Source organism: Lepus europaeus, chromosome 1, assembly GCF_033115175.1.
Source record: "Lepus europaeus isolate LE1 chromosome 1, mLepTim1.pri, whole genome shotgun sequence".
Lineage (NCBI taxonomy): Eukaryota > Metazoa > Chordata > Mammalia > Lagomorpha > Leporidae > Lepus > Lepus europaeus.
The window spans coordinates 32844965-32857500 of record NC_084827.1 but is presented as its reverse complement, the minus strand read 5'-3'; the positions used below and the strand labels follow the sequence as shown (position 1 = coordinate 32857500).

At 46.3% G+C, this 12536-nt stretch overlaps 1 protein-coding gene across 2 annotated transcripts in view; it reads left to right on the top strand.

Annotated features, from left to right (window-relative positions):
* Positions 1–2046: 2046 nt before the first annotated feature.
* The window catches only part of CAV1 (caveolin 1), a 43613-nt gene continuing 33123 nt past the window's right edge, over positions 2047–12536 (top strand). The window contains exons 1-2 of one of the 2 annotated variants that reach the window (XM_062208421.1): positions 2047–2155; positions 3502–3666. In XM_062208421.1, coding sequence (XP_062064405.1) covers positions 2126–2155; positions 3502–3666 — 195 coding nt within the window. In that variant the 5' untranslated portion in view covers positions 2047–2125. Of the gene's footprint in view, positions 2156–3294; positions 3392–3501; positions 3667–12536 lie in introns of those variants that run through there. The other variant, XM_062208510.1, reaches the window with a different exon arrangement.

Below are 12536 nucleotides of genomic sequence, written 5' to 3'. Positions count from 1 at the left end.
TTCAAGTATATTTCTTATGCTAAGAGAATTCTTCGTCTTTTCATATTTTTCATATAGAGTTGGAACTGTTTCTCCATATCAGCTAAAAGGAACAGAATGAGATCTGTTTTCTTGGTGCCAGCTTCTTGCCGAGGCAGGTTCCTGAAAGAGTCTGTGGTTTTTCCTCTCATTAGGAGTTCCTTTCCCATTGACAACGCTTCACCGCTCCTTATTGATTCCGTGTGCTGCTCTGGTTCCACCAGCTCATGGGCTTCCCCAGCCAGGTGCTTTCCCCCTGCCTGGTGTTAGTTAAGCATTCACCCAAAGGCCTCCCTAGAAGGTCCTCTCCTAGCTAGAATGCAGGACTTGCTCACTCCAGGCTCCTGTTGACTTTTTCACAGTCAAGATTACTCATCCCAGCTGAGGACTGAATAACAATAGATGGGAAATAGGTTTCCACATTTTTCCATACAACAGGACTCCAATGATTCTCCAACACTGATGGAGGAAATCATACTCTTACGTGAGTACAATACATTAAACCTGATACCATCCTTTCTAGCACATTTGTTAACACAATGTGTTCAAAGAATTTAGATATGCAATTTGGTAGAAATAAATGGAGGAAAACCCCACTTTTTAGAAGATCTGAATCTCTTAAGGATGGATAGCGAGCACAATTTCAGGCATACCAGCATCCATTACTGTGTGACACTTTCCTGGCCTGTCCTAGCTGAAGCATCTTTGTTTTTCAAAAGGTGTTGTTTTTTTGCTATCAACAGTAGCCTGCCCTTCCCGGCTTCTATTTGAATCTCCTCTTCAAGCAAAAGATCACCTCTTTCAGAGCTCCATCCTCTAGTGCCCTCTCCTCTTCTCCCCCTACCCTATTCCCCTTTCTAAACAGCCCGTTTTTAAATTTAGTCTGTGCCCCTTCAGGTGTACTCTCAGCCTTGCAGTTAGTTTCAAATAATTTGACTTCAGACTCCATTCGGGTCCTTTCCATTTTTGGATTGTGAATTTCCTGACCTATCATAGCCATGTATGTAATAAAATGATTTACTGTAGTAACATGATTACTGTTCAATTCACCTTGTGCTGCTTTATGATTCGATAAAGAAAGAAGCTCCAAATTCAGGAGACAAATAAAATATTTTGATTGCAAACACATTTTTTAAGTCTGCTCCATTAGTCACAATTAATTTTCCCCTCATAGCCAAGCACATTTTAAAAATATACTCTCCAGTCATAAACCTAAAGCTCAGCTCAACTTTTTCTGTAATTGTAAATATTTAATGTATGATATAAATACGGCATGACCTGTTTGCGTGAATTTCTTTTGTTCCGGAAAAGATCGGTAGTACGATTATGTAAAAGTTAAACATCTCCGTTTCTCATTTCAAACCGTCCGGGAGACTTTTCAGGAGCGAGTGGGAAACGTGCACTTCTGCGCGCCTGCTTCTCCGAGTTTCCGTCCACACTGACAAGATGTCACCAAAAGTATGCCACACACAGGCAGGCACCGCGCAGTCTCTCCTTGCGTCTGAATGTGAAAAGTCCCTAAACCCGAGCCGGTTTTCATCCGTTCCTTCGCGACACCGGGCTTCGGAGGCGTCCGAGGCCGCGGTCGAACGTGGGCAATGGGGCAAACCCGACTTGGGACCGCGCAGACATCTTTCTGACGCCTGGGTTGCCCATACTGGGCATCTGCCCCTGCCTGCTCCTGGGCTCGCTCCACCCCTGCCGGGTGATGCACAGCAAAAACACGCGCTCTGCCCAGGACGCCTCTGGCGGGTGCATCGGGCTGGGCAAACGTGGCCCTAGGTGGCAGGTCTCTGCCCAGGCAGCGGAGCCCGGGGGCAAGGCTGGCGCGCTCGCCCTCGGTTCCCCCTGGCACTCCCCGCCCGCCGCTGCCAGAACCTCGGGGATGTGCCTGGACCCGGCGCCGCGCACGTCCCGGCCAACTGCGCGCCCAACGAGCCCCTGGCGCGCCGCCATGAGGCTCCCTCCCAGCCACCGCCCGCCCCCCCGCCAGGGCCTTTTTTTTTTTTTTTCCTCCCCCGGTATATACAAGATCTTCCTTCCTCAGTTCTCTTAAATCACAGCCCGGGGAAACCTCCTCAGAGGCTCCGTGCAGCCACGCGCCAGCATGTCTGGGGGCAAATACGTAGACTCCGAGGTAGGCTCCGGTGGGGACGCGCCGCCCGGGGCGCGTGGGGAGTGCCTGCCCCTACCCGCTCCCACTCCACAAATATTCCGGCTGCTTTCCTCCTTGTCCCGGCCCCGTCTCCACTTGGGAGCACTCCTGTCGCGTTGGCACCTTGGAGGAATGGGCCTGGGCGGGGAGATGAAGAGAAGCCAGGAATGTTTTCTGAGTTCCTGCTGGGGGGAGGCCAGAGGAGCCCGGGAGATAGAGGGTGGGATGGGGGGGGGGGGCAAGGGTCGCAATCCTCAAGTTTGCTTTGCCCCTTAGGGGCACGTATTCTGCATGGGTGCGCCCTTGTTGCGATACCCTCCACGGAGCTGAAGCGCTGGAGGCTGGGGTGGGGGCGGGCGTCCTTTATCCGCAGTCCTGGGGACAGTCCCCGCGAGTCCCCGCCAGGAGCCTGGCGCAGCTGCCCCGCGGCGGCGCGTGTGTTTGCTCTCTCCAAAGTTCTCGGGCAGTCTCAAGGACCCTTGCCGCCTCTCGGCGCCCGGCGGGGGTGCTATGCGAGGGGTGGGCCTCCTCCTAACCCCAACCACCAACCGCGCTGGGTGCGGAGACCAAATTTTCCCAAACGCAGCGGTTGCTCCGCCACCCGCCGGCAGCCTGGGAACGACCTGAGGGTGGTGGGTCCGGGCGGTGGTGCAGGTGACAACTACTTCCAGGGGTGTCTGGCACGTGGTTCGGACCAGAGGAGGAGGGGCCTGGGAGCTTGTGACACCCCCCTCTCCACGCAGGTCGGGGGGAGCCGAGGAGGGACAAGCGAGCACCTAGGAAAGGGGTGCAGGGGACGCGGGCAGGTGCGAGAGGGACGCGGCGCAGCAGCAACAAAAACGGGGACGTTCCATGGCTCTGGAGGTTCCCGCCGTATCTTCAGGATTAAGCAGGAAGGGGTTATGAGGCCGGGAGGTGACAGGGGTCCGGGGCGGAGAAACGGAGCAGGTGCAGGCCTCTGGGTATAGGGGCCGCAGCGCAGCCCGAGATCGGCCCCCTCCCCGCAGTGGTCCCCGCGGGGCGCCGCAGGCCAGGCGTGCGCGGGGCGGGGGCCCGCGCTGGCCGCGCCGCGGGGTTTGCCCTGACCCCTGGCGGCGGGCGGGGGAGGCCGGCGCTCCCAGCCTGGTACCGAGGGGTGTGGTGTCGTCTCCGCGATCCTCTTAAAAAGCTGGCGGCGCGCAGGAGTTTTCTGTGCGCTGAGCGGCCGCTGTGGACGAGGTCAGTTGGATTTCGAGCTCCAAGTGCCCCTGGTCGCTAGGCTGCCTTCTTCTGACCGCTTGTTTTCCTTTTTGAATTCTTCTTCCCATTGCGGTTGTCACCCTCCCCAGGGACATCTCTACACTGTTCCCATCCGGGAACAGGGCAACATCTACAAGCCCAACAACAAGGCCATGGCCGACGAGGTGAACGAGAAGCAAGTGTACGACGCGCACACCAAGGAGATCGACCTGGTCAACCGCGACCCCAAGCATCTCAACGACGACGTGGTCAAGGTAGGCTGAGGCGTCGGGCGAGGCAGGGCCATCGCGGGAGGGGGCGCCGTCGCCATCGCAGCCACACAGCAGCCCTCGGGCCAGCCGCTGGGCACCCTCCGGGGACTGCGACGCCACGCACAGTGTCCCCGGGGGCTCCATGTGCCTGGGCTCCTGCTGTGGTCAGAAACGTCACCTCGCCCTTCTCCCCTCCTGCTGGTGGGTTCAGCTGCACTTTAGCTAACGCGAGTTCTGTAGGAGTTTGTGCTTTGCAGCCTGGCAAATGAACCTCCTCAGCAAGAGACCAGCCGGCACTGCTTGGGAGGTTTGTGTTCCACTCCCAGGCTGAAGGTCCAGTGACAGGTCCCGTTATACAGGGAATTAAGGCAGTCAGATAATTGAGGTGGGTCTTGTGCCAGGGTGAGTCAGAACACAGAACCGTTATGTTTCCCTGGCTAAAATCATCAGAAGTGATTTTCCTTAAAATAATTAAATCAGTGCAAATGCTGAGGACTCAGGATACAACCAGGAAACTGAGCAGATTTACAAAGCCAAAAGTAATGTGTCCTCTCTTGATTTCCCTTCTACACTCCTCTGGTTGGTGCAGCAAGCTGCTTCTGTAATGTCTCCCTAGGCCAGGTTGGATATCCTTGTTCTACTTTCAGGATGTGCTTGGTGAGATTAAAAGCAGATGGACCAACTGGATCATTGCACACATTTAGGTCTGACTCTGTCAGGTTTTTTTTTTATTATTATTATTATGTTATTCAACTTTGACCCTTTTGGTAAATCTAGTTGGAGGAATTTATTATCTGAAGACATCTGGGTTGGGAAATCATGGGCTTGAGCCATCGTTGGCAGGGGGTTCTCCTTGAGGGTTGGGGAAGGCCAAGCAGACTCCCAGCTTCCAGAATGAGTGCGTGAAGACCCAGTTCTGCAAGACCCTAGGCAGGTGAGCAGTTTCCACCCACCTGACTTCCTGACCGTGGACAGGAGGAGCTATGATGCAAGGACTGTTAATGTTCCTAAATAATACATTTCAAATGGGGGGTGGGTTTCATCTGTCCCTGCAAGGAAAATCTGTCAGAATGGACTCTCCTGGCTTGCTGGTAGAGAGAAAAGGAAAACTGGAGCATTGGCGGGTTTTTTCAATCACCCAGATTATTAAAAGCAACAACAGCACCCAAAGTAGTTTATAAGCTGGAAATAAGAATTGCTAAAAAATATTGACTGCAAACATTACCTTCAAGGGAGAAGGACTTTTTTTTTTTTCCCCTTCCCATGTGGCTTTGCACAAGAAGGAAAGTTGCCAGGAAAAGAGGCAGCTTTCAGAAAGGGCTGGCTTCAGCAGAGCCTTCCTGGTGTTCCAGTGCCCTGTGAGTGGGATTCCCTGGAGGAGCAAGTGAACCTCCTGGTGTGAGTCAGAGAAGCCAGCAGTGTGGATGTGGGTCTACACACACAGCATGACTCAGTTGGGAAAGAAAGGCCCCACTGGGAAAAGATGGAAAAAAGGCATAGCCAGCTTGCAGGAAATGCAAGTTTACAAAATAGCGTGTCAAAGAGCAAGTATGGAGATTCTCAAATTAAAGAAATTAAAAGAAAAAATCTACAGCAAGCTCCTACTGGCCTAAAGATACCCAACACCACCCACTTGCTTGTGGAACTGTGAGCCAAACAAGACAGTCAAACAGAAAAATCCACCTCAAGGAGAACTTGGCAGGTCCCCTTGCTCAGAACCTTGCCTACAGAAGACGTGAGAGAATGTCCAAGGCTACGAATGCAAATTCTGCCCACAGAACCCCTGCACACCTGTGCACTAGTAGGGTCAGTGAAAGGATGCCTTCCTACACCTTTTGCAGATTCCTATTTTATGCGTTTTTATCTTGGCATCCAAGCACAAGCATAATGACAGAAATAGGAGTGATCCTCTCCATGACAGTAAATAATAAATTTCTTTAAATTTTACTTTTGACAACATGGACCCCTTAAAGCAATGCTGACGCCCAAAGCTGTACTGTCAGTGCAGGTTCGTTTAGAACTCCACAGGGTGTGAGACAAACAGCGGCCCTGGGAATCTCCTATCAAAAGGATTCAATTGAGTAAGGAAAGACCTTTTCTGAAAGTAAGCAACCCTATAAAGCTGCTCAGGCTGCTACGGGGGCCCCTGGCCACTTGTGGCTGTTTCAATTTAAAGTTCAAGTAATTAACATGAAGTGAAATTGAAAATCAGTTCCTCAGTGACAGTAGGCACATATGCAGTGTTTCACGTGTACAACAGGTGGCACAGGCAAAGAACATTTCTCTATCTCTGCAGGACTTTCCCATCATCAAAGAGGTGTCTATTGGACAGTGCTGGACCAGAGCATTCCCTGCATTAAAATGTCCCCATACCAAGTTCAGAATAAATGTCGAATAAGATAGTGCATCCACACCAAATCCTTCCAGTCCCATAAAACAGCTTTGTAGGAAGGGAAGGACACTCAGAAGCTGTGTGTTTGAATTGACATATCAGGAAGGTGGAGTGTTAACACCTATTCCACAAGTGAAAAGGAGATACATGAAAGTGTACAAATTACTTCCAATAAGATTAATTTCTTATCTTAAGGAAAGTTTGCTGTTCCATATTTTGTGGTATCTACATAGATAGCCCATGGATTATAGATGCTTTCTCAAATTCCCTTTAATTAAAGTATTTGCAATCTCAGACTCTCCACTTTCTGTCTGAGATTTCCATGTCTTCTTAAAATCACATTTTCACTCATGTTTATTGTGTACTTATTTGCATATCCTAGATTAAGACAATGGCTTCCATGTGTGATTCTAAGATCATATCAGCCATCACTCAGCTTATTCATTTAACTGCTACAATTTGATAGACTAGATGCTTTGCTATGTAATTCCTAATTTAGAAAACACACAAATACACGCACACATACACACATTTACAACAGTAAATCTCTGCCAAATAGTAAATATTGGGCCTTTTAAAATTTTTAAAAATAAATAAAAACCTAAAAATATGAAACTAAATTTTTCTGTGTGTTTTGCCTAGACTTCCAGGAAACACATAGTTGGATTTCAAGCTTTTTTAACCCATAAGACTTGCTCTCTCCCACATAGAGTTTAGTGTTTTCATTTCCTTTGGTATACTGTTTCACATGGTCTCTACTGTAAGCCCTCTCAGCATCATTTTGGAAGCAGACCAAATATATATTACAATAAGTAAAAGTTAAAATAATATTATTCATAGCAGAAAGGTTTTAATGAATGGTGTTGCTGTTAAGGAAGCTATTTTGGACAGGGCAATGAGATGCAGAGAAAGAGGAGAGAGCATGAACGGGGATGTCAACCTGTGGGATCACAGAAGACAGGTGGATGCAAATTACCGAGAGCAGCACAGGAGGAAATTCTAAACGCACAAAGCATGAAGCTGGAAAGGCCCCCCCACAAGAAACTTGGTAGCCCATCTGGGTTGGACTTGGGGAGGTCAAGTGGCAAGAGCTGTAGGAGATCCAAGATGAAAAGATTGATCGTAGCCAAATGGCGGAGTCCTGAACATAGTACGCTTGATAAGTTTGACTCTGTCACATCAGCAGTGGGAAACCGTGAAAGTCTTCAAGCATGGGCCAAGTGTGATGGAGGTGGACTTTTTGGCAGGTGCCTCTGGTGAAGGTACAGCATGTGATGAGAGGTAGCCCAGACTGCATGAGCAGAACAGAATTACATGTAATTTATCATGGACCATACATGAAATGAAGGCAGTGTCTAGTGGCACTGGGGGTAGAACCTTAGAGACACAAGGTGCTAGAACTGTAGACTTGGAAGGGAACATAATGACTATCAGGCTGGCTTCCAATTCGTGTTTTTTAAATAAGAGACATTAAGGGCTAACAAAGTTTAAAATATTATCCATGTTTTCACATAGTTGCTCTCCCCAGAACAGATATTTTGATTTCTAGATTATCACCGAGACAAATCAGGACATCTGGGAGGTCTTTGTTGGAAAATAAAAATACGCTTTTGAAACTTGTTTTTCTGAAACTTGAATGCATTGATTCTTAAATATGCACAAACACAAAATTGTCTGTAGCAGTCAATAAAAGTCCTGCACGTGATGCTCTGAACAGTTTTGTTTTTCTAACGGCCTTGGTCCTCTGTGATCCCTTTCGACTAGAAAGCATACTAGAATAACTGGTGATTATTATCAGTGGGATAGTCATTCATCAAATTCTGTTTACTTAATATACATATAATCAAAGCACGATATATAAAAGATTAGACTGTCTCTAAGCACTGTGTTAATATTGTGTTCTGTTGGAATTGGTGTCAGTTTTGCTTGTTTGTTTGTTCAGTAGATAGCTTTCCAAGACAGGGATTGATACTCTGCCATATATGAAATCATACATGGAATTCAGAAGCTACCGTTTATAAAACAGCATTATGGTCATCTTTGGTGAGAAATTGTTTTCACATTACTGAGTAAAGACCAATAGCAAAATGTGGGTGAGGGTTGGTATTATTAATTGCTAAGTATCTAAAATATTTTTAAGTTCAACCAATAATGATATATATTTTAAATGCTTATGAAAAGAAATATTTTTCTTTCTCCATCTCTAAGCTGTATCAGAAAACATTGAAGAATTAGCTAAACTTTGGTTAACACTGAATAAAATTTCATATTATTTATTAGCACTTCAGACAAGACAAACAATATCCTTGAACAGGCTCCTGATGGGGGATGTTCTTTCGGTTAATATCAGCGTTGGCTACACTTTGAAGGGATGTAAAGTACAAACAGCTGCAATAGTGAGCAGTATCTGAAAAGTCCAGTCATTTCAAAAATCACCTGCTTATAAATCCTGCCCACACCAGTCTAACAGACACTTCTGTATTCCAAATGAAGCTGTTTTTTAGCTTGCCCTACTTTGAAACTTAAATTCTGTATGATGGAGTGCCCAGAGAGAGCTGGACCTTAAAACATGGGGCTGGATGCCCTGACCTGCGGGGTATGATCTTCCTGGCTGTGTTTGCAGTGGGGAAGGGACAGGGCTGCTGCCTTCATACAGAGATCATTTTTGCCAAGACATACAAGATAGAGTTTTCCCCCAGCCCTCTCTCTCTACAGAGAGAGAATTATATGCACACACACATATAGTCTTTACTATACTCTGTGGCTCTAAAGGATTTACAAACCATATTTCTAGAAAAGAACCATAAGGGCTGGCATTGTAATGTAGTGGATTAAGCTGCTGCCTGCATCCCATATCAGCTACTTATTTTCAATCTAGCTCCCTGCTAATGTAAATGAAAACTGATGAGTGATGGCTCAAATACTTGAGTTTCTGCCACTTATATGGAAGACCCAGATGGATTTCCTGGCTCCTGGTTTCAGCCTGGCCCAATCCATCCCAACTGTTGTGGTCATTTGGAGAGTGAACCAGCAGATCCAACCAAGATCTCTCTCTCTCTCTCTCTCTCTCTCTCTCTCTCTCTCTCTCATAAAATAAATCAATAAAAAGAAGCCTTCAGCACCTAAAAGTATGCCTAACATATAGGTGCTTAGACACACCAATATAATGGAAACAGTATTCTGCCAAGATAAGGAAAGATAGTTTTGCAACATTTATCACATTCTTCTTTGAAACTTGAAAGTAATGATTTTTATATATGCACACACAATTGTTTTTCTTTTTCTTTTTTTTTTTTAAGATTTCTTTATTTGAAAGGCAGAATTACAGAGAGAGAGGGAAAGGGGGGACAAAGGGGGGGAGAGAAAGAGAGAGAGAGAGAGAGAGAAAGAGAGAGAGAGAGAGTCTTGTCTTCCAACCCATGGTTCACTCCCCAGTGGTCAGAGCTGGGCTAGACCAAAGCCAGGAGCCAGGACTTTCTTCCGAGTCTCCCACATATGTGCAGGGGCCCAAGCACTTGGGCCATCCTCTGCTGCTTTCCCAGGCACATTATCAGGGAGCTGGATGGAAAGTGGAGCAGCTGGGATCCATATGGGGTGCTGGCACTGCAGGCAGTGGTTTAATCAACTAAAAAGCATTTAAGTCCCATTGGAATGAAGATGGGAGAAATCAAAAGATTTCTCTTCCTTAGAATTAGGCTTATCAATAGAGAGAATTAGGCTTATCAACAGGATGCAAAATAGTTTTTCTAATAAAAGTTAATCAACACCATCCCTAAACATATATTAGGAAAGTTATTTGGTGTTTCTATACCATAATCTCTCTAACTATAAAGAAACAAACCAGAGTCATTCTCATAAAATAGTGTTTACCCTTCCAAAAAATTTATCTTTTAATATATAATTTCTGCAATCTATCGAGATAAATATGAATGCTGTCCACATAGAATTTAAACCTTTTTTTTTAAAGATTCATTTACTAATTTGAAAGGCAGAGTTACAGAAAGGCAGAGGCAGAGAGAGGCTTCCATCTGCTGGTTCACTCCCAAGATGGTCACAATGGTCGGAGCTGTGTAGATCTGAAGCCAGGAGACAGGAGCTTCTTCCAGGTCTTCCACATGGGTGCAGAGGCCCAAGGAACTGGGCCATCTTCTATTACCTTCGAAGGCCACAGCAGAGCACTGGATCGGAAGTGGAGCAACCGGGACACAAACCGGCTCCCATATGGGATGCTGGTACTGTAGGTGGCGGCTTTAGCCACTATGCCACAGCACCAGCCATCCACATAGAATTTATAACTATCTCCTGGCCTTTCTTCATGCAATTTGCTTCTCAAAAATTTTTTTTCTGGAATTCTTTTACCAAATGCAACTGTGTGTTCAAATTTTACATCATTATCTCTGTGTTGTGAAAAGCAGCTCATATTCATTAAACTAGCTAAAATAAGCCAGATCCAGAAAGACAGATGTCACTGGTGTTCTCTTATTTGTGGAAATTAATATAGAGTATAAAAATTGTGTGCATGTCATATTATTTGGTATGTGATTATAAATATTGCTTTATTGAATCTCACACATGACAATATACTCTTCTTTCCCCACTTTATGTTCATTGTCATGAATCCCACATTTTGTAATATTTATATCCCTATTTTCAAGAAAAATTAGTATGTCTGTGTATGCATATAATATCTACATATGAAGTGGAGATGGCAAAATGTTAAAAAATGGTTAAATTTTTTTTAAAGATTTATTTATTTGAAAGAGTTACCCAGAGAGAGGAGAGGCAGAGAGAGAGAGACACAGAGAGAGAGAGAGAGAGAGAGAGAGAGAGAGAAGTCTTCCATCCGATAGTTCATTTCCCAGATGGCGACAATAGCCAGAGCTGCGCTTATCTGAAACCAGGAGCCAGGAGCTTCTTCCAGGTCTCCCACATGGGTGCAGAGGCCCAGAGACTTGGGCCATCTTCTACTGCTTTCCCAGGCAATAATAGAAAGTTAGATCGGAAGTGGAGCAGGCAGGTCTCGAACCAGTGCCCATATGGGATGCCGGTGCTTCAGGCCAGGGCATTAACCTGCTGTGCCACAGTGCTGGCCCCTAAAAATTGTTAAATCTTAAAAATTTTAAACTTTTGGGGCAGGCGCTGTGGATAGCAGATAAAGCCACCAGCTGCAGCACCGGCATCCCACATCGGTGCCAATACATGTCCCAGCTGCTCCACTTCCGATCCAACTCCGTGCTAATACATCCGGGAAAGCAGCGGAAGATGGCCCAAGGACTTGGGCCCCTGCACCGATCTGGGAGACCCAGAGGAAATTTCTGGCTCCTGGCTTCAGATCGGCTCAGCTCCAGCCATTATGGCCATTTGGGGAGTGAACCAGCAGATGGACAATTCTCCCTCTCTGTAATTCTGCCTGTCAAATAAAAAATAAATAAATCTTAAAAATTTTAAACTGTTTAAAAAAGATTTATTTATTTGCTTATTTGAAAGGCAGATTTACAGGGAGACAGAGAGAGAGTGATTAAGACAGATCTTCCATATGCTGGTTCACTCCCCAAATGGCCACAATGGCCAGCGCTGGGCCAGGCTGAAGCCAGGAGTCAGGAGCTTCATCTGGGTCTCCCATGTTGGTGACAAGGGCCTAAATACTTGGGCCATCTTCTGCTGATTTTCCCATGCCATTAGCAGGGAGCTGGATCGGAAGTAGAGCAGCTAGGACATGAACCTGCAACTATATAGGATGCTGACATTGCACATAGCAACTTTACCTGTTATGTCACAATGCTATCTTCCCCCCACAATAATCACTCTTAAAATGATTATTCTCTGAAGTCATAGTTATAAATGACTATACCCAAAGTTAGTTTGATGATATATAACCTGGCTGACTCCACCGTAAGAAAACAGTTGGGTCACAGGTAGAATTCTAAATGTTTCTCTACTAGAAGAATACTTGAGGGTGAGGCTATTTTAAACCCAGATAGAGAGTTTTGAAACACCATGGAGGGCTCTGAAAAGCTTTGCTCTATGGTTCTGCATTCCTTGAGGCCTCTTGGGCTTAGAGCCAACTACTATAAGCTTTGAGCCTTTGAGTGACCTAGGAATAAGGCAACCGTATGTTCTAGGTTGTCCCACACCAGCTAGCACTAGTCAGCTTCAAGGAACTGTTAACAAGGCCTCTCTTGCTCAGGGGTGTCCCAATTTAGAAGAAAAAATGTAATGGTCACAAATGTATTGGCCATGACCTATTGCTGATTCCTGTACTTGAAAGGTACTAGAAGTCCACACTCACTATTATCTGATAGGATCAAGCTGCACTGTCATTTGGCTCGCTTTGATGAAGGGCAGGAGAGGGGTGAAATCAGAGAATGGAGGGGAACAGAGCATGCCATGCATGGAATATGGTAATTTTGCAAATCCTGCTAGAAAACAGGCTGAGTGGGACTTCTATCTGTCATTAGGCTGCACTGTAACTTGGATGAGA